Raw genomic sequence first — 22,830 nt, forward strand, 5'->3', positions numbered from 1 at the left:
TAATTAGTGATGTTGAGCATGTTTTCCATATGTTTGTTGGCCATTTATATATCTCCTTTTGAGAATTGTCTATTCATGTTCTTAGCCCACTTTTTGATGAGGTTATTTGTTTTTTTCTTGCTGGTTTGTTTGAATTCCTTGTAGATTCTGGATATTAGTCCTTTGTCAGATGAATAGTTTGCAAAGATGTTCTCCCACTCTGTGGGCTGTCTGTTTACTCTGCTGATTATTTCCTTTGCTATGCAGAAGCTTTTTAGTTTAATTAAGCCCCATCTATGTATCTCTGTTTTTGTTGCATTTGCTTTGGAGTTCTTGGTCATGAACACTTTTTCTAGGCCAATGTCTAGAAGAATTTTTCCAATGTTATCTTGTAAAATTTTTATGGTTTCAGGTCTTAGATTTATGTCTTTGATACACCTTGAGTTGATTTTTGTGTAAGGTGAGATATGAAAATCCAGTTTCATTCTTCCACATGTGGCTAGCCAGTTATTCCAGCACCATTCGTTGAATCGAGTGTCCTTTCCCTGCTTTATGTTTTTGTTTTCTTTTCTGCATATCAGTTGGCTAAGTGTTCGGCTTTATTTCCGGGTTCTCTATTCTGTTCCATTCATCCACGCCTCTCACCACTTCTATTTAATGTAGTACTAGAAGTCCTAGCAAAAGCAATTAGGCAAGAGATAGAAATGAAAGACATCCCAATTGGAAAGGAAAAAGTTAAATTGTAAAATCGTCCCTGTTTGTTGATGACATTATCTCATATATAGAAAACCCTAAAGATGCTACTAAAACACCATTAGAACTAATAAACTGACTTAGTACAGTTGCATGATACAAAACCAACATACAAAAGTCAGTAGCATTTCTATACGCTAATAATGACAAGAAAACAATCTTATTTACAATAGCTACCAAAAAATAAAAATATTGAAGAGTAAATTTAACCAAGGAAGTGAAAGACCTGAAAACTATAACAGACTGATGAAAAAATGAAAAAGGCAGAAATAAATGAAAATATATTTCATTGTTGTGGATTGAAAGAATAAATATTATTAATATTGTTCATACTACCCAAGGTGATCTACAGATTTCATACAATACTGGCAAGGTGTGGCAGCTCACGCCTGTAATCCCAGCACTTTAGGAGGCCGAGGTGGGCAGATTACCTGCGACCAAGAGTTCGAGACCAGCCTGGCTAACATATCGAAACCCTGCCTCTACTAAAAATACAAAAGTTGGCTGCAGCCACTGCCGCCGATTCCGGATCTCATTGCCGCGTGTCCCGGACGACCGCCTGACGTGCATTCCCGATTCCTTTTGGTTCCAAGTCCAACATGGCAACTCTCAAGGATCAGCTGATTCATAATCTTCTAAAGGAAGAACAGACTCCCCAGAATAAGATTGCAGTTGTTGGGGTTGGTGCTGTTGGCATGGCCTGTGCCATCAGTGTCTTAATGAAGGACTTGGCAGATGAACTTGCTCTTGTTGATGTCATCGAAGACAAATTGAAGGGAGAGATGATGGATCTCCAACATGGCAGCCTTTTCCTTAGAACACCAAAGATTGTCTCTGGGAAAGACTATAGTGTAACTGCAAACTCCAAGCTGGTCATTATCACGGCTGGGGCACGTCAACAAGAGGGAGAAAGCCGTCTTAATTTGGTCCAGCGTAACGTGAACATCTTTAAATTCATCGTTCCTAATGTTGTAAAATATAGCCCGAACTGCAAGTTGCTTATTGTTTCCAATCCAGTGGATATCTTGACCTACGTGGCTTGGAAGATAAGTGGTTTTCCCAAAAACCGTGTTATTGGAAGTGGTTGCAATCTGGATTCAGCCAGATTCCGTTACCTGATGGGGGAAAGGCTGGGAGTTCACCCATTAAGCTGTCATGGGTGGGTCCTTGGGGAACATGGAGATTCCAGGGTGCCTGTATGGAGTGGAATGAATGTTGCTGGTGTCTCCCTGAAGACTCTGCACCCAGATTTAGGGACTGATAAAGATAAGGAACAGTGGAAAGAGGTTCACAAGCAGGTGGTTGAGAGTGCTTATGAGGTGATCAAACTCAAAGGCTACACATCGTGGGCCATTGGACTCTCTGTAGCAGATTTGGCAGAGAGTATAATGAAGAATCTTAGGCGAGTGCACCCAGTTTCCACCATGATTAAGGGTCTCTATGGAATAAAGGATGATGTCTTCCTTAGTGTTCCTTGCATTTTGGGACAGAATGGAATCTCAGACCTTGTGAAGGTGACTCTGACTCCTGAGGAAGAGGCCCGTTTGAAGAAGAGTGCAGATACACTTTGGGGAATCCAAAAAGAGCTGCAATTTTAAAGTCTTCTGATGTCATAGCATTTCACTGTCTAGGCTACAACAGGATTCTAGTTGGAGGTTGTGCATGTTGTCCTTTTTATCTGATCTGTAATTAAAGCAGTAATATTTAAAAAAAAAAACAAAAAACAAAAGTTATCTGGGTTTGATGGCACTCACCTGTAATCTCAGCTAGTCAGTAGGCTGAGGCATGAGAATCACCTGAACCCAGGAGGCAGAGGTTGCAGTGAGCCAAGATCGTGCCACTGCACTCCAGCCTGGGCAACAGAGCAAGACGCCATTCTATACAATTCTTATCAAAGTTCCAATGAAATTTTTCACAGAAATAGAAACAGTGAAAATTTCACTAAAATTGTATGAAACCATAAAAGACTCCAAATTGTCCAAAACAATCTTAAGCAAAAAGAACAAAGATGGAGACAACATGGTACCTGACTTAAAATTCTACTACAGGCCAGGCATGGTGGCTGATGCCTGTAATCCCATCACTTTGGGAGGCTGCAGTGGGTGGATCATGAGGTCAGGAGTTCGAGACCAGCCTGACCAACGTGGTGAAACACCGCCTCTACTAAAAATACAAAAATTAGCCAGGTGGGGTGGAGCATACCTGTAATCCCAGCTACACAGGAGGCTAAGGCAAAAGAACCTGGGAGGCGGAGGTTGCAGTGAGCCGAGATCATACCACCGAACTCCAAGCTAGGTGATAGAGCAAGACTGTCTCAGGAAAAAAAAAAAAAAAAATTCTACTACGAAGCTATGTTCATTAAAATAGCAAGATACTGGCATAAAAACAGATTCATGGACCTATGGAACAGAATAGAGAACCCAGAAATAAATCCACATATTTATGTTCAATTGATTTTATGACAAAGATGACAAGAACAAGCAATGGGGAAAGGACAGTTTCTTCAATAAATGCTGTTAGGACAACTGAATATCCATATACAGAAGTATAAAATTAGGCCCTTATCTCACACCAGATATTTAAAAAGCCTCAAAATGAATTAAAGACTTAAAAGTCAGACCTGAAATTCTAAAACTACTAGAAGAAAACAGTAGAAAACTACATAGCATTTGTTCGAGCAAAGACTTTTTAGGTATGACCCCAAATTCAAGGCAATAAAAGTGAAAATAGACAAATAGGATTACATCAAATGAAACAGGTTCTGCACAGCCAAGGAAGCAAGAAACAGAATGAAGAAACAAGCTATGAAATTGGAGAAAATATTTTCAAATCACATATCTAAAAAGGGGTTAATATTCAAAATATATTGGGAACTCAACTCAATAGTAAGAAAACAACCCTATTAAAAATGGGCAAAGGATAAGACATATAAATGGTCAATGAGTATATGAAAAAATGTTCAACACCAGTAATCTTCAGAGAAATGCACATTAAAACTACACAATGAAATATTACCACATATCTGTTAGAATGACTAGTAATAAGGAGATAAAAAATAACAAGTGACAGCCACGATGTTGAGAAAAGGAAACCTTTGCACACTGTTGGTGGAAATGTAAGTTGGTGCAGCCCTTATGGAAAACAGTATGGCAGTTCCTCAAAAACTGTATAATAGAAGTATCATATGTTCCAATAATCCCATTACTAAGTTATATACAAAGGAAATGAAATCAGTATGTCAAAGAGATGTCTTCCCTCCCATATTCATTGCAGCATTATTCACAACAGATACCCAAGTTCTGGAACCAACCTAAGTGTTCATCAACAGATGAATAGATTTTTAAAATATGGCATATATACACACATTCCTTCTTTTTGTTGTTGTTGCTTTTGGTTTTTTAGACGGAGTCTTGCTCTGTGACCAGGCTGGAGTGCAGTGGTGCCATCTTGGCTCACTGCAACCTCTGCCTCCCAGGTTCAAGCGATCCTCCTGCCTCAGCCTCCTGAGTAGCTGGGACTACAGGCATGCACCACCATACCCAGTTAATTTTTTGTATTTTTAGTAGAAACAGGGTTTCACCACGTTGACCAGGATGGTCTCGATCTCTTGACCTCATGATCTGCCCGCCTCAGTCTCCCAAAGCGCTGGGATTACAAGTGTGAGCCACCACGCCCAGCCGCATTCCTTCTTTTTAAAGGTTGTAATACTATTCAACCTTTAAAAAGAAGGAAATTCCGTAATTTGCAACTATAAGGATAAGCCTGGAGGACATTATGTTAAATAAAATAATCCAGGCACAGAGAGACAAATACTACATGATCTCACTTTTATGTGAAATCTAAATTAAGTTGAATGCATAGAAGTAGAAAGTGGAATGCTGGTTATCAGGGGTTACGGGATGGAGGAGATTGTCAAATATTATGAAATTTTAGTTCAATAGGAGAAATAAGTTCAAGAGCTCTATTTACAGCACAGTGACTATAGTTAGTAACACTGTATCATATTCTTGAAAATTTCTAAAAGTGGATTTTAAGTGTTTTTAGCTTGATTTAGTCATTATACAATGTATACATATTTCAAAATATCATGTTATACACAATAAGTATATACACTTTTTGTCAATTTTAAAAATATATAAATACATTATAAAAAGGCACAGCCACAATTAGATGCAGCAGTCCACTATTTAGCAGCAGAGAAGAAAGATTTTCTAAACTGAAAATAGCAGTAAAACTGGAATACTATCTTCAACTTCATCTTCTCCTCTCAAGGAGTTTCCTGAAAAGTGCCTGTGTATTGAAACTCACTTCATTCAATGATGAGACAGAGGAAGGAACCGTAATAGTATGAAAAACATATCCTGTAGACTTCTATTTCTGGTCAAGACGGAGTAACAGGGAACAGATTTATTTTTCTGGCTCAATCAAAAAAACTGCAAAAAATATGTAAAACATACATAAAACAATGTTTTTAAGACAATGGACAGCAAGCATAAAGGGGCGGCAATCCCTGAGATACAGCAAACAAGTGGGGTGAACTTTCAGATTGTCTATTTACTGACTTGAGCGTTTCCAGGTCAAAACACAGGCACCATAAATCAAGAAAATGGCCAGTATAGTCCCTAAGTCAAGGAGACAGAGGTTGGGTTCAGGAACGCCGGGGTAGCTAGAGTTCATAAGACAGAGAACGTAGTTGTACAGTGAGAGAACATGAGACGTCTCCAAAGGGTCCCCACTAATCAGTTTATGTGTTAAGAAACTATGAAGACTGAGGAAAGTGTCACCTAGAAGGATTAGAAACTCATTGTTCAGGATTTACACAAGACTATGGAGAGTGTCCCTCCATATCAGCCAGAATAAAAAGCCCCAAGATTCACAGGGCAGTATATGTGTCTCCATAGTGGAGAATAATTAGCCCTAGAATAAATTTTGCTCTGCTATCTAACAAAGCTTCCAACCTAACAAAGTTAAATATAAACCTGAAATGATGCAGGTCACAATAACTACATTTTATTTAAAAAGCACTAGGCATGAAAAGGAAAAAGGAAGCATGATTTTAATGAAAAAGAAAAAAAAATCAATCAAAATTGACCCAGAACTGACACGTATATATTAGAAATAAAAGACAAGAACATTAAAACATTTATAAACTTCATTCTATATATTCGAAGAGCACAAACACGAGATACACAGAAGACCCAAATGAAACCAACAGAGATGAAAACTACAGTGTTTGAGGTAATAAATACACCAGATGAAAAGTCAGTCTGACAACTGTGGATCTGTTTGCCATCTAAAACTTGACTTTTCCAGAATGTCATATAAATGGAATCACACACTACATAGCCTTCCAAGTGTAGCTTTTTATTTACCATAATACATTCAAGATTCATCAATATTGTTACATGTATCAGTAGTTTTCTCCTTTTATTGCTGTTATATTCCATTGTACCATTGTACATTAATTTTGTTTATACATGCATCAGTTTAAGGATATTGGGGTTGTTTCCAGTTTGGGCAATTATAAATGAAGATAAAATAAATATTTGTACAGAAGATTTTGAAAAGGTCTCTATGGAGGTCTTCATTTCTGTCAGGCAAATACCTAGGAATGAGATTGCTGGGTCATATGGTATGAGTATTTCGTTAACTTTATTTAAAAAACTGCCAAATTATTTTCCAAGATGGTTGTACTATTGCACATTCACATCACTAAGAAATGGCCATTCTAGTTGTCCTGTATACCAATCAGGTATTTTTCTTTTAGTTATTCTAATAAGTGTGTAATAATGAGTTCTCTTTGTTTTAGTTTGCATTTCCCTATTACCAAACAATGTTGAATATGTTGAAATTACATTGAATAATGATTTTGAAAATATTTTCATGCACTTGTTTCTCACTATATTTCTTCTTTGGTCAAGTGCTATTCAAATCATTTACTCGTTTTAATCGAGTTTTTTGCTCTTATTTTGAGTTGTGAGAGTTTTTTACATTACTGATTTTGTCAGTTATATGTTTTGCAAATATTTTCTTTAAGTCGGTGTCTTACCTTTTCATTTTCGTAACATTTGATAACACAGCACGCAAATGAGGGGTGTTATTTTAGTTAACATTAATTTATCAATATTTCCTTTTATAGTATATGATTTTTGAGTCCTGGTTTTAAAAACTGTATCTCACTGAATACCTTAAGACTTTATTGTATATTTTTTTTGAGAAGTTTCATAGCTTTAGCTCTTACATACAGGTGTATCATACATTTTGATATAATATTGTATATGGAGTGAGGTAATTTTAGGGTTCATTGCTTTGCATATGGATGTCTAATTAGTTGAGCATTATATGTTAAAAGGCTGTCACTACCCTCCATTGAATTACTTTGGCATCTTTATGAAAAATTAATCAACCATAACTGAATGTGTCTATTTCTTTTTTTTTTTTTTTTTTTTTTTTTTTTTTTGAGACAGAGTCTCACTCTGTCACCCAGGCTGCAGTGCAGTGGCACAATCTCGGCTCACTGCAACCACCGCCTCCCGGGTTCAAGCAATTCTCTTGCCTCAGCCTCTGGAGTAGCTGGGACTACAGGTGCCCGCCACCACGCCCGGCTAATTTTTTGTATTTTTTTAGTAGAGAGGCGGTTTCACCGTGTTAGCCAGGAATGGTCTCTATCTCCTGACCTCGTGATCCGCCCGCCTCAGTCTCCCAAAGTGCTGGGATTACAGGTGTGAGCCACCGTGCCTGGCCTGAATGTGTCTATTTCTATTACTCTCTATTCTGATTTATTGATCTGTTGTGTCTGTCTTTCAAGCAATATGACATTGACTGCCTTATTATGCCTTTATAATAAGAATTGAAATCAGGTAATGAGTCCCCCAACTTTGCTATTGTTCAAAATTATTTGACCATTCTAAGTTCTTTCCTTTCTATATGAATCTTATAATGAGCTGGTCATTCCCTAACCAATAAACAAAACTTTACAGGAATTTTAATTAGAATAGCATGGAATCTATACATTTGGGGAAAATTGACATTTATTCCAACACAGAGTCTTCTAATCCATGATCATGGTGTATCTATATAATTCTCCTTTGATTTCTATAATTGGAATCAATATTTTGTCATTTCAGACTACAAATATTTTAAATATTTTGTTAGTTATTCCTGCTTTTCATGCTTTTAGTCCTTCTGAACCTATTATAGTTACATTTAAATTTCCAAACTTTCATTGCCAATATATAAAAATATAATCTATCTTTATTAATCTTGTATTATATAAGATCAAAAAAATATACAATAAAGTCTTAAGGTATTCAGTGAGATACAGTTTTTAAAACCAGGACTCAAAAATCATATATAATATCTTGATATATATAATATCTTGTATTATATAAACTTGATTATTTTATTTTTATTAATTTTTTCTGAATTTTTTGGTATTTTCCAAATGGATAATAATGTCATCTCTAAATGGAGATGTTTTTGTATTTTTCTTTCTAATATGTATGCCTTTTATTTCTTTTTCTTGTCTTTGTGCACTAAGATCTACATGATCTCAAAGAGAACGTAATCAGCCCTTTACCATAAAGTATCATATTGGCAGTAGGTTTTTTTGTAGACTCCCTTTGTTGGTTTAAAGAAGCTTCCATTACTTCCTTTAATATATAGCTGGGTTTAATTTGATAATATTTTTTAGGATTTTTGAAAATGTGTTTTGATTTAAGTTAAACAAGACTTAAATTCCTGTAATAAATCCCACTTGATCATGATGCATTATTTTAATATATAGCTGGGTTTAATTTGATAATATTTCTTAAGGATTTTTGAAAATATGTTTATGAAGTACTGGTCTGTAATTTTCTTATACTATCTTTGGTTTTAGTATCAAGGTAATGCTGGACTCACAAAATAAGTTGGTAAGCAATTTTTATCTTCTTCTACCGGTAAAGTTATGATTTGAATTCATTCTTCATTAAATGTTTGGTTGAATTTTCCAGTGAAATAAACTAGGCCAGAAGTTTTCGTTGTTGGAAGTTTATTAATACTGAATTCATTTCCTTTAACATAGAACTAGGCAGACAAAATCCTAATATGATCTCCAAAATTTCTTTCCCTGGTGTAAATGCCCTATATAATGCCCTTGAGTGTGAGTTGAACCTGTGCATATGATGAAATATCATTCATGTGATTATGTCACATTATATGACAAAATAGTGTTTATCCTGAGTGGACAAAAACTGATTTGGTAAGTTATTTAAAACCAAAGTTTTCTTCAGCTGGTAACGGAAGAGAATGGTATAGAGGCAGGCACAGTATGACTAGTCTGGAAGAAAGCAAACATCCATATTGTAAACTATAGGAGATGTGTCAACAGCTAGGAGTTGAATGCAGTTCCCAGCCAATAGCCAGTAGGAAAATGGAAGCACAAGAAAATGATGAGGCCTGCTATAATTAGTCAGGGATGTTCTCTTTGAAGACATGATCTGTGAAATAATATCTAAGTTGTGAAATAGAGACACACAAGAAAAAAAAAAGGAAAATATTTCCAAGCCAAGAAAATATTTGTTACGGTTAGGGTTAAAAAAAGAAAAAGAAAAAAAGAGATAAATTTGGCACTTTTCTAGGCATTGTAGCCAGAGTGTAGCGAATAAGAGGAAGAATGCAGATTAATTAAGTCATAAAGGTAGGCAGAAGGCCAGAAAATACAGATCAAGGTAAGAAGTTTATTTGCATTTTATTCAGGTTGTAGTGGAAGCCACTGGAGGATTTTCAAACAGAAAGAATGCCATAATCCAACATACACATGGAAAGAATATTTGTGCCATGATATGTCTTATGACCTTTTTGGAGAGGCAAAAGTAAAGCAAAGAGATTAATTAGGTGGGTATTAAAATATTACAGCTGAGAAATGACAGAGGTTTACAATTAGGATATTTTGGGTGAAGGTAATAAGAAGTATTCAGTTTCAAGATAATATTTCTTTTATTTCCATAAGTTTTGGGGAACAGGTAGCATTTGGTTACAGGAGTAAGTTCTTTAGCAGTGATTTGTGAGAGTCTGGTGTGCCTATCACTCGAGCAGTATGCACTAAACCAAATTTGTAGGCTTCTCTCACCCCCTTCCCACCCTTTACCCCCGCAGGCCCCAAAGTCTATTGTATTATTCTTCTGCCTTTGCATCCTCATAGCTTAGCTCCCACTTATGAGTGAGAACATACAATGTTTGGTTTTCCATTCCTGAGTTACTTCACTTAGAATAATAGTCTCCAATCCCATCCAGGTGGCTTTGAATGCCATGAATTTATTCCTTTTTATGACTGAGTAGTATTCCATTGTGTGTGGAGATTATATTTATTTATATATATATATTTCAATCACAGTTTCTTTATCCACTCATTGATTGATGGGCATTTGGGTTGGTTCCATGATTTTGCAATTGGGAACTGTGCTGCTATAAACATGTGTGTGCAAGTATCATTTTCATATAATGAATTTTTTCCTCTGGATAGATAACCAGTAGTGAGACTGCTGGATCAAACAGCAGTTCTACTTTTTGTTCTTTAAGGAATCTCCACATTGTTTTCCATAATTTAAACCAACAAGACTTAATTATGAATGAGTTTGGGATATGAGGAAAGAAGATAAATCAAGGATGATTCCTAAAATGTTGGCCTAGACTATTGGGTGAACAACACTACTATTCTGAGATGAGGGAAATTTGAAGGGAAAGAGATAGGGTGGGAGGTAGATCTACATTCTAAGTTGGCCATGTTGGGTTTGAATTGTCTATCAGACATTGAAACAGAGATGCCAATAAGGCAGTAGATGTAAAAGTCTAGGTTTCAGGGGAGAGGTAAAGATTGACTATATAAATTGGATGAACCTCAACCTATAGATAATATTTAAAGTCAGGGCTATGGAAGTTATCATTTAGTGAACCCATTAGGTAGCAGAAAAAAGACAAAGACAGTTAAGGGGTGCTTCAATATATGGTGGAGAAGGGTAAGTTAGAAAATATGACTCAAAGAAGTGACTGGTGAGATAGCAAGAAAACGAAGTGAGTGTGATATTACAGAAGCACAGAAAAGCAAGTGTTCTGAGAAGGAGAGAGGGGTACTTCTGTCAAATGATACTTGCAAGTCAAGTAAGACGATGACCCATCTTGGTAATTGGCCCCTCAAGCAAATACTATAATGCAGGGAGACTTTATTTGATCACCAGATTATCTATTAATGTAGTTAAAGCTTGTAGACTTTGGTTAATAAAGCTAGCGGATAAACATCTATAATACTAAAGTTGCTTGAAGTTAGAAGCCACTAATACATTTGAAGATTAAGCATATAACTGAAATTTAACTATATCTGAAAAAGGTTTGGTGGATTAATTTTGCCAAGGGAGTCACAATCCTTACTTGTCTGAATCAAGAAGAGACAGAAACCAGCTGACCTCACGAAAGGGAGGTCTGTATGAATGACCATCTAGCTTAAGGCTAAAACATATACACGTGGTCCATGTTGCTGTTACTGCACCTGCTGCCTAAACGTTTTTAGAATAACCATTCAGCTTCTCTACAGTCAGTATGGCCCAGGTCTTGTCTGCTGGTGTAGTGAACTGTAATCTTTAGATTATTTTCTTGACTTAAAATCATTTTTTTTCAGCTCTACTAGGACTCACAAAAAGGAACAGCAATATTAAAACTTGCCCAAACTTTGCAATCTGGGAGTCTGAGATTGCAGGTAAAAACACACTCTAAAGAAATAAATTGTCTACTGTCTCCAATTATAAAACTGGAAAAATTATCTTTGAACATAATAATACAGAAATTAAAATAAAAGTTGAAAAATTAAGTCTAGTGAAGAAAAGGTAAGATCAATAGATGGAAGGCCTCATAAAGTTTGGGGAATTATTCAAATGAGAATATTAGACCAAGAAAGCTGAAAGGCTGAGAAGTGATGATAAGATAATGAAATGTTTGAAATCAAGAATATAGAGGCAGGATAGTTATTGGTGATGGTTATGGCAGTGGTTGGTTTAAGAAGATGCAGAAAACAAAAATTAAAATTTAGGAGTTTAACGAAATGAGAGACCTTGTGCTTGCTAGATCCTCTAGGTGGATGTCAAAGTTTCCACCAGTGATGACGAGTCATCATGAGGTTAATGAAATGTGGGATGAGACAGGTGAATAGACAGCATGAGAAGGAGGATGGAGAAATGGGGCCTGTGCAGCCTGAAGCTGTGAAACTGTCCAGGCTAGAAGAGCCCAAACTAAGGGAGTGAGGTGGCAGTTAAGTAAAAGGTAGCAGTCTATCTGAAACGCTGTCCCTGGGTAGAATCGATAGGCACTTGGAACTAATTGAATGCAAGAAATAAGAAATAGGAAGAGTCTAGGATGGCATGAGAATTTCTTATGTGGAGATATTAGGCTGATGGTGATGTCATTAGTCAAGGCTATGCAACTTAGAACACAAATCAGAGATGATCAGGTTTCTGCCTTCCTGCCAGCCCAGTCCTTCTCCATCCCACTCCAACCATACCAGCAAGCACACACATATGCATGCATACATGGAATTTAGGAAAAGAGCCCTAAGCATAACAATCAGGTATCCTAGACTTTAAATAAATATCTTCAAGCATATTCTATGAAAAATAGGTATAATCACTTGGTCTAAGATACTAGACAGTAGTCCAAGAAAATGAGCTTCTCAGGAAGGGAAGGAGGAAGGAATGAAAGGAAGAAAGGAGGGAAGGACAGAGGGAAGGAGAAAGGGAAAGAGCGACGAAGAGAGGGAGGGAGGGAGGCTGGCAGTAGGAGATTCTGACAACACAATCACAAACAACACAAGGGAGAAAAAGAAACAGATTCATTTTAAAAGCACAGAAAAAGAGGGTTAAATCAGTATTTAAAGCAGATGGTATAATGTTAACAGATGGCAAAAAAGCACAGAACTTCTCAAGTCCTATTTTTCTTTTGTCCTCTCTATCAAAGAATCAATCCTCAAAACTGCAAATGGAAGAACAAACAAGACACTGAAGTAATTGAAGCTCAAAAGCCAGGATGTGTGATGCAGTATGCGAATGTGAGAAGTGTTGAGTATGAATCATTAATGACCAAAAGAAGATCTATTAAATTTAGTAGAAGAGGTTATTAGACCAACTCAGAAGAATAGGTCTTTCATGGGAAAAGGGACTTTGAATATATATTTGGAAATATTTGGTGTGTTATGCTAACAAAACAAAAACAAATGAGAATAGCATAAATGAATCAATAAAAATGCCTCAATCATAATTGAAGATTAAGTCCTGATAATAAGAAAACTATATAGTGTTGACATTCTCATCACTACAAGAAAGAGGGATGAACAGGGAGTGGTTTTTGCAGAGGACTCACTGAGATCAGATAAATGAAGATATGAGTTTTTAATCAAAGTAAATTGCTTTGAGCTTGAGTTCTTCTTGGGCAAGGTACCTGCCCACCATTTCTTTAGAGCTCACACCTAATGCAAATAAACTTTCCAGTCTATCAAACTAAATATCTTGCTGTCCTACTGTCAGTGCTTGCTTTTCTGGAAGCTATCATAAAGAGTTTGCATTGTTACCACTTTGCCTTGTTTACTTACCCAGTTCATTGTGACTGCAATGATATGTGTAACTTAGATCTTCCAGAAACTCAGTGCTATGAAATTGAAAACTGTATACAAACATGATCTCTTGTTGTATTCATTAAAAGAGTCTACAGTTCAAGTCCCTAACACAGATAAATTATACTGCCAAGATGTTGCAAGAACGTGAACATATTGTCACATAATTGTTTTAGAGAACATATGAAGACTAGTGGAATATACAATTAATATTAGAGGTCGAACACTGGCAAAACCCATTTCTACAACTACTGTTGCTGAGACCACCAAAGACTCCTAACCAAAAAATCAAAATGTTGGCCAGGCGCAGTGGCTCACGCCTGTAATCCCAGCACTTTGGGAGGCCGAGGCGGGCGGATCACGAGGTCAGGAGATGGAGACCATCCTGGCTAACACGGTGAAACCCCCTCTCTACTAAAAATACAAAAAATTAGCCGGGCGTGGTGGTGGGCACCTGCAGTCCCAGCTACTCAGGAGGTTGAGGTAGGAGAATGGTGTGAACCCGGGAGGTGTAGGTTGCAGTGAGTCGAGATTGCACCACTGCACCCCAGCCTGGCCAACAGAGCGAGACTCCATCTCGGAAAAAAAAAATCAAAATGTTACCTTCAGTCCTCAACCAAGTGACAAAGTAAACCATTCTATTTATCTAAATTCCTTTCTCTCTTAGCTCACTGGGTACTTCATATTCCTAATTCTCCTACTTATCTACTCCTTTATTCTAAGTCTTCTTTTCATTTGTCATGCTAGATTAGTCCCACATCAGTCTCTAATTCTGCATCTTATCTGCTTAGTTCCACATCTTTTTCTTCTCTCTGGATGGTCTCCTCCCGAGCTACAGATTTCTGTTCCCAAGTATACCTTGTTATCCATGAGCATTCCAAATATAACATACTCTCTAACACCTGCTCAGAAATTGCCTCTCTACCTCTGTAAATGGTATCACTATCAATCTATTCTACCACTGGAAATTTCAGTTTTTCTTGACTTATTTTATTCCCCATCAATTATTGTACTTACATCTCAGAAGAGTCTCTGGAATCTAATGTCTTCTCTTCATACTCATTTTTACTGCCTTAATTTAACCCTTTGGCATCTCCCACAGAAATTTATGTTGACCCTCCTACCTGATCCCTCTATCACTAGTCCTTACCTGCTCTAGTTCATGTCCACATCATCTGCAGCACTTTCTTCTTCAAGTAATCTTACAATACTCCTTCCCAGATTAAACTACTTGAGGCCAGGGACTGTGACATTAAAGTGTTGTTTTCCCAGCACCCAGAACAATGCCTAATATCTAATTCTCAGTAGATAATGGAACAATGAATATGGAGGCTCCACTGTCTGCTCACCACCGTCCTGACAGCCAACCACCTTCAACAGTCACTGTTTTAAATAAACTATCCCTCTACACAGGGCAGGATAGTTCAGTCGTTTAAAACCCAGGCTTTGGATTCCTCCAATTCCTGGCAAAGGATGAGTTTTAAATACTTGTAACCATTGTTATTTGTGTTATTATTGAATTACTTTCCTCAGTGACTTCAACTGATGAATTTGTACTTCTCTCCAACTCCTCAAACTTGATTCAATCACTTTCACCCTGTTATAACACTTTGAACACAATAGCACCTCTTTTCACATCAGTCACACACATTGCAAAGGCTATGTTTTATTCATCTTTGCATTCCATCCTATAATAGAATGCCTAGCATATTGTAGTTTTCTAAGAAATATTTGTTATTGCATAAAAGTAATATCAAAGAAGTCATGAGAACAGAAAATTTACCACAAAAGGGCTAATACTAATCAATTCTACAAATACATCAAGAGAAATGAAGATTAAAAGAGGCTATCATTGTGGACCTCAGGTTAAATGTGGTGGATTGAACATTTTGGTTTGCAACTGCACCTCTTCAAATCTTCACTAAAATAAAATTAGGGAAAAACTAGGAAATAGATAGATAAGGCAGGGTGCAGTGGCTCACACCTGTAATCCCAGCACTTTGAGAGGCTGAGGCACGTGGATCACGAGGTCAGGAGTTCAAGACCAGCCTGACCAGGATGGTGAAACGTTGTGTCTACTAAAAATACAAAAATTAGCCAGGCACAGTGGCAGGCGCCTGAAACCCCAGCTACTCAGGAGGCTAAGGCAGGAGAATCTCTTGAACCCAGGCAGCAGAGGTTGCAGTGAGCCAAGAGCATGCCACTGTACTCCAGCCTGGGCTACAAGTGAGACTCCATCTCAAAAAAAGGAAAGAAAGAGATAGACAGATAGATAGATAGACAGATAGATAGACAGATAGATAGATAGATGATAGATAAAATGTATAAATATACAAGGATTAAGGTAACATGAAAGGAAGTGACAGCAACAAAATTAAGAACCTACCTAGAAAGCAGACAGTTATTAGTAACTATCAGCAAAACAAGTAAAGCCAAAGCCTAAGCCAGCAGTAGGAAAAGTCAAGAAGCAAATGTATTCATGACAGAATCTCAGAACATCTCAGGATCAAAAGAACTACTATTCCTAAAAACTGGTGATATAATTTGTGCTGGAGATTACAAGAATCACCTTGATTCTCAGATTCCTACCCCTTATTCCACACTGAAAGGCAACTGCCCCTGCTCCATACAATAGAAGCCAAATGGTTTATTCCTTTGGAGAAGTGAAACAGAGGGGATGTGGACTCAAGAACAACAGACCCAGCTGATGATGAGTGCAACATACTGAAAACAAGAGGATAAGGTGAAACTCTTGTGCAGTGAATGGTAAAACACTTGTTCTTTTTTCTTCACTTAACCCCAAAAGGAAATACAGCCAAAAAAAAAAAAAAAGGAAATATAGGAAATATAGCAAAGCGTATATCTCCCCAGGAAAGTAGAGGGTTCCCCCAGGAGGAAATAGACCAATATAAAATTCAAATATTGAAATATTGATAATTCAGAATACTCCAATAAAAGAGCCCAGTCAGTTCAGCTTAGGTGGTCATAATGCAAACATTAAAAATAATAATGTAAGTCACAAGAATGGATAGAAACAAGGAGTGTGTGCACATGCCAGGACATGAGGAATAAGAAATGTAAACATCAACTTTCTAGAGTAAGAAGTCAATAGATAATATCTAAATCCAAAAAAGAAAAAATTGTGTCAGTACAGTATAAGCATGTGTAGTAGTCAGGATTCTCCACAGAAACAGAAGTAATAGGAGATACATATACATGTTTATAATTATGTGTATGTTTATTTACGTTTTATATTTTATTTTATATAGAGAGAGATTTTTTTATAAGGCATTGGCTCTCATGATTATGAAAGCTGAAAAGATCCACAACCTGCTGTCTGCGAGCTGGAGACCCAAGACAGCTGGTGTTCTACGTGTCATTCTGAGGGCAGAAGAAGCCTAATGTGCCAGCTCAAGCATTAGGCAGAGAGAGAGAGAGATAATTGCCCCTTCTTTCATCTTTTTGGTTTATTTAAACCCTCAATGCATTGGATGATGCTCCCACCTTGGGGAGGGCAATCTGCTTTACAACATCTATGGACTGAAATGCTAATCTCTTCCCAAAACACTTTCACAGGCACACCCAGAATTAATGTTTAACCAAATATTCAGGCACCCAATGACCTAGTTGATTTGACACATAAAATTAGCCATCACAGCCTGTTATTAAAAAATATAAAGGTAAATACTTGAAAAATCATCTAAACAAATACAAAATGCTTGATTCTGAGCACTGAAGATAGGTGGAGCCAGATGCAGGGTGAAGGGATGGCAACTTTTGTTTTCGTTTTTTGCTTCTTTACAAGCCTTGTGAAAACTGTCTAAACTATCTGCATACTTAATTTCTATTTACAAAACGTTAAACAAAAAGATATGGCTGATCTTTGCCTGAGCAGTTTGAGTAAGGTGACTGGGATAGAGACCAGATACTAGAATATAAATAGAATTGATAACAATGAATGCAGGTTCACTGTTTTAAAAGTTAATCTAAAAAGAAGAAGAAAAGACAACTGTCTAAGGAAGATATGAAGTCATACCTTCCATACCTTTTCAGGAAAAGAGAATTTATACTGTAAGAAATGCAAAATTTAATGCATACATCCTAATAAATGAGAATAAAAAAGAAATAATGAACAATAATATAGGGAAAAAAGTAATCCAAGTTTTAAAATGGGCAAAAGAGCTGAATGAAGAATACTCGAAAGAAGACATACAAACGGCACACAGGTATGTGAAAAGATGCTCAACATCACTGATCATCAGAGAAATGCAAATCAAAACTACAATGAGAAATCATTGCACCCCAATAAAAATGGCTTTTATCGAAAAGACAGGCAATAACGAATCCTGGAGAGGATGTGGAGAAAAGGAAACCCTTGTACGCTGTTGGTGGGAATGTAAATTAGTACAACCACCGTGGAGAAAAATTTGGAGGTTTCTCCAAATGTTTTATGTTTTGTATTTTATCTTATTCTTTTTTATGGCTGAATATTAAAAAAGTAAAAATAGAACTACTGTATGATCTAGCAGTCCCACTGCTAGATGTATACCCAAAAGAAAGAGATATATCAAAGAGATATCTGCACTCCCAGGTTCATTGCAGCACCATTCACAGTAGCCAATATTTGGATGTAACTTAAGTCTCCATCAGCAGATGAATAGATGAAGAAAATGTACATATAAACAATGGAGTACTATTCAGCCATAAAAAAGAATAAGATCCTTATTTTTCCAATAACATGGATGGAACCCAGGTCACTATTTTAAGTGAAATAAGCCAGGCACAGAAAGACAAACTTCACATGTTCTCATTTATTTGTGGGAGCTAAAAACTAAAACAATTGAACTTATGGAGATAGAGTAGAATGATGGTTAGCAGAAGCTAGGAAGGATGGTGGTGATCGGGGAGGAGCAAGGATGGTTAATGGGAATAAAAATATAGTTAGAATGAATATAATCTAGTATGTGATAGCACAACAGAGTGACTACAGTCAATAATAATTTATTGTACATTTTAAAATAACTAAAAGAGTAAAATTGTATTGTTCATAACACAAAGAAAGAATAAATGCTTGAAATGATGGACATCCCATTTACACTGATGTGATTATTATGCCTTGTATGCCTGTATCAAAATATCTCATGTACCCCATAAGTATATATATACACCAATATGTACCCACAAAAATTAAAAATAAAAATTTTTAATAACATAAAATGAAAAAGAGGAAATAGAAAAAATGATAATTAATATTATAATAAATAAGGGAGGCCAGGCACAGTGGCTCATGCCTGTAATTCCAGCACTTTGGAAAGCCACGGCGGGCAGATCACGAGATCAGGAGTTTGAGACTAGCCTGGCCAATATGGTGAAACCCCACCTGTACTAAAAATACAAAAATTAGCTGGGCATGGTGGCAGGCACCTGTAATACCAACTACTCGGGGGGCTGAGGCAGGAGAATTGCCTGAACCCAGGAAGCAGAGTTTGCAGTGAGGCAAGATCACACCACTGCACTCTAGCCTAGGTGACAGAGCAAGACTCCATCTCGGAAAAATAAATAAATAAATAAAGAAGAGACACTATAGACATACACATGATACATTAGATTTAAGAAGTAAGGAGAGTGGTGAGTCAGTATATTCACAGAAAAGTTAATAATTGTAATAATAGCAAACAATTTTTGAACAGGCACTATGCTAAAAATTCCTGTACATCATCGTTGAGTCCCCAAAATAGCCCTTGCAAATAGGTTTCATTATCTTCATTTTACAGTTGAGGGAAATCTCTAGGTCAAAGAAAATTGTTCTAAGTCAGGGGTTCTTAAGTGGGGATGATTTTGCCCACCAGGGCACATTTGGCAATGTCTGGAGACATTTTGTCACAAGTTGGGGGGAGGGATGGATATTACTGGCATCTTGGTGGAGGTCACAGATGCTGCTAAACATCCTACAATGCACAGAACAACGTCCCTCTCAACTAAGCTGGCCCCAAATGACAATAAAGCTGAGACTGAAAAGCCCCTTTTGTAGGAGTACTCAAAGAAATTAAGTGATAAAAATGTATAAGAAAAGAGACTTGGAGCTGGATGAAGCCTTAATAACTGTTACACCGAGGGCTTTTCATTATTGTACTAACTCCAAGAAGAAAACCGACAATGCATACCAAGAGAGAAATCTAAGAATGAAGATCGTGCATTCATTTTAAGTGGCAAGATAAAGACATAGCAATAGATGGAGAGAAATGTTGATGTACAGGACAATTTGGAGAATGAAAGAGTAAAGAAAATATAACTATATGAAAGTGAAATGTATTAATATTGATTGAGCACTGCACTTTAAAGCAAGGAGCAGGATACCTTCAGACATTGGAGGCATGCTGGAGTGAAATTGAGGGAGGTTATGATTGATCTTTTCTATTTCCTCAGAGAAGAAAAACTGTAGAAATCTACAAAAACAAATCTAGAAAAGATTAGATGGAGCATAAGGAGAGTAGTAAAGATTGGGAACATCCACTGTAGGTAGAGGGAAATTGAACAAATTTAAAGGATTCATCAAATTTAAAGTCAGTAAATTTTGATAAACCAATCTTTGAGGGTTCAGCTGAGTGTAAGAGGTTCAAGAATACGTAAAAAAGAAGTCACAGGATTTTTGCCATTGACCATTTGGAGTAACAACAAACATATTTAGCCTCATACCAAAACAAAAAATTGAAAAAATACATCAGACTACTGTTTTCAGACATTGCACAACAACTAGTGCAGGCATATGATCCTGAGAATAAAAAAAAAAAAAAAAAAAAATGAGTGAACCTCACAATCATTTTGGCTTCTATGTCATCCAATATTCTGAATCATGAAGCTGGGGTAGAGAACTCCAGGCAGAGCACAAAAAATTAAAGAATGTGAGAAGACAGAGATTAGGGCTTCAGAACCATCAGGTGACTGGAAGTTATGAAACAGAGAAGGAAGCTACAAAAGAAAAGGAGAAGGAAGAGGAAGTTATCAAAAAAACCTGCATAAGTTCCTTTAAAAATGAACTGAGTACTAATCTGTGCATGTAAAATTTTAAGAGGCAGGGAAAAGAACAACCAAGGAGTATATGCATTCACAAGTCAATTGACATTTAGATTGTTTTTGGGTTTTGGCTAAGATAAAGTTGCTACAAAAATTTCTGTATAAGTCTTTGAATATTTGTATGTTTTCATCCTCTAGGGTAAAACCTAGAAGTGAAATGACTGGGTTATAGGACAGGCATATATACAAGTTTGGAAGAAAATGCCAGTTTTCCAAAGTTATAGTTCCAAAGTTAAATGTTATATATTCATCAGAATGTATGATAGTGTTATTACTTTACACTCTTGTCAACATTTGGTATTGTCAGTCTTTTTAATTTAGCCAATCAAATGGGTGTGTAGAGGTATCTTTTTTTTTAATATTTATTTCTCTGATTACTAATGATATTGATCATTTTTTCAAGTGTGTACCTGTCAACTTTTTATTTTCTCTCTCATCTATTATCTATCTATCTATCTATCTATCTATCTATCTATCTATCTATCTGTCTATCTACCTATCTATCTATCTATCTATCAGTCATCTATCTCTATCATGTATCTAATTTTTCTATCTATCTATCTATCCATCTCTATCATCTAGCCTATCTATTTATCTATCTATCTATCATCATCATCTATTTATTTGTATTGAGAAATAGAGATAGTCTGACCCATTTGCGTTTTTCCTTAATGTCCCAGATGATTCCCAAATGCTCTGCCCTCTGGAGGATTGGAATTTGAGTATTTCTCTTTTGTTTGAGCTCTGGGAATTGTTCATCTTGAGACTCCTTGGTTGTTCTTTTCCCTGCCTCTGTCTTCTCACATTCTCTAATTTTTCAGCAACATCCACACAATAGAGTTGCATTCAGATATAAAAAGGAACAAGTTGCTTATACACACAACAATATGGATGAAACTTACATATACTTTTCTGAGCAAAATGTCAGTCACCAGAGTACATGCTGTATGATTTCATTTTCATGAAACTTTGTATTGTCTATATGAAATCCTAATCTATTGTGGTAAAAAGTTTATCACTGGTTGCCTGGAGACAGGGAGAGGGAATTGTTCAGAAAAAGGATTTTGGGATAACAGAATTCTATACCTTAATGGGGGGTAGTTACATCAATGTATACATTCGTCAAAACTTATGAAACTATTTAATTAAAATGGATGTTTTCTATTATGTAAATTATACCCCAAGAAAGTTGATTTTAAACAGAAAGTGAGAGAACATTCAATTTTGCTGAAAATGAGAAGATGGCCCTGCCAATACAATTAAGGGTCTTATTGAAAGCTTCATGCATCACCATTAACAGAAACAGAAGCTGTCTCTGAGATGTTCAAGGCGCTGAAAAAGAGGACGAGAGGGAGAGCGGTAAAGACAAGCAGGCATGTGCCTCCTGATGAAAGAACACGATACCACTCTATGAAAAAAAATGCAATCTTATCAGTTGTCTAGATCTAAACACCAGTTGGATCTAGATCCAAACAGAAAATAAAATAAATGGAGGAATCTGTTTTAACAGACGCCATGGGAACACATAGCAACATCTAGACTGCAGAAAACTCTGCAGGAACAAATGACAGGATTTTTAGAACTAGGGAAATATCTAGAGTAATATTTATACTAACAGAGAATTCAAAGATGTGTTAGACAATCACAATTATAAACTTTATTTGGATCTCAATTGGAACAAATAAACTGTAAAAACAATCCTCTATGAGACAATTGGTGAAATGCGAACACTATTTCATGATATTAGGGACATTGTTAATTGTTAGCTGTGAAAATAATATTATGATTAAATTATAAATGTTCTTTATTTTAGAGGCATATACATCAATATTTACACATAAAATTATGTGATGCCTAGGATTTGATTTATAGAATCGGAGTGGAGAGAAGAGGGGGAGGAGTTGAAATGGGTAAGATTGGTCATGTGTTGATGGGTATATTCGCTTATTATATCATTCTCTCTGGTTTTGTATCTATTTAAAATTTGCCCACAACAAAATTAAGTTAGAAGGGAAGTGAAGACCACCACTGTTTTGCAGGATTCAGTGGAAACAGGCTCTGTGGAAGAATGTTGCAGATCCAGCTAGCTGCCTGGCCAGTGTCTGTTAACCTTTCTTCTTCAGTCTACTAGTCAGAACAGACTAACTTATGTTGTAGTAACAGACCTGAAATAACAGCTTAACAAAGTCAATTTCTTGTTCATACCACATATCCCACATGGGTTGGCAAAGGGCACCAGCTTGTTGAAGGCTCCACCCTTAGTTAAATCACTGATCTATAAATGCCTTTTCTCCTAATTCTTAGGGAAAGTGAGTTCGTACAAATGAAGTAAATTTCTTGAGCACCTAGTATAAGAAAGTCCTGTATGAAGTGTTGCAAGGGCCTCTCTA

The 22,830-nt window shown here is 36.4% G+C and overlaps 1 protein-coding gene across 2 annotated transcripts; it reads left to right on the top strand.

Annotated features, from left to right (window-relative positions):
- Nucleotides 1–1,235: 1,235 nt before the first annotated feature.
- LOC104654583 (L-lactate dehydrogenase A chain) lies at nt 1,236–2,438 on the top strand. 2 transcript variants are annotated; one of them, XM_010353794.2, is made up of 2 exons: nt 1,236–2,018; nt 2,288–2,438. In XM_010353794.2, the coding sequence occupies exons 1-2, from the start codon at nt 1,332–1,334 to the stop codon at nt 2,423–2,425; spliced, it is 825 nt and encodes a 274-aa protein (XP_010352096.2). In that variant the 5' UTR covers nt 1,236–1,331; the 3' UTR covers nt 2,426–2,438. The 2 variants fall into 2 exon arrangements, with proteins under 2 accessions (XP_010352096.2, XP_010352095.2); XM_010353793.2 differs by having other exon boundaries at nt 1,236–2,438.
- Nucleotides 2,439–22,830: the final 20,392 nt, after the last annotated feature.

This window comes from Rhinopithecus roxellana, chromosome 3 (assembly GCF_007565055.1).
Source record: "Rhinopithecus roxellana isolate Shanxi Qingling chromosome 3, ASM756505v1, whole genome shotgun sequence".
Lineage (NCBI taxonomy): Eukaryota > Metazoa > Chordata > Mammalia > Primates > Cercopithecidae > Rhinopithecus > Rhinopithecus roxellana.

Bases quoted from the DNA above. Each gene is read 5' to 3' on its own strand.
- LOC104654583 (XM_010353793.2), top strand. From the start codon at position 1,332: ATGGCAACTCTCAAGGATCAGCTGATTCATAATCTTCTAAAGGAAGAA.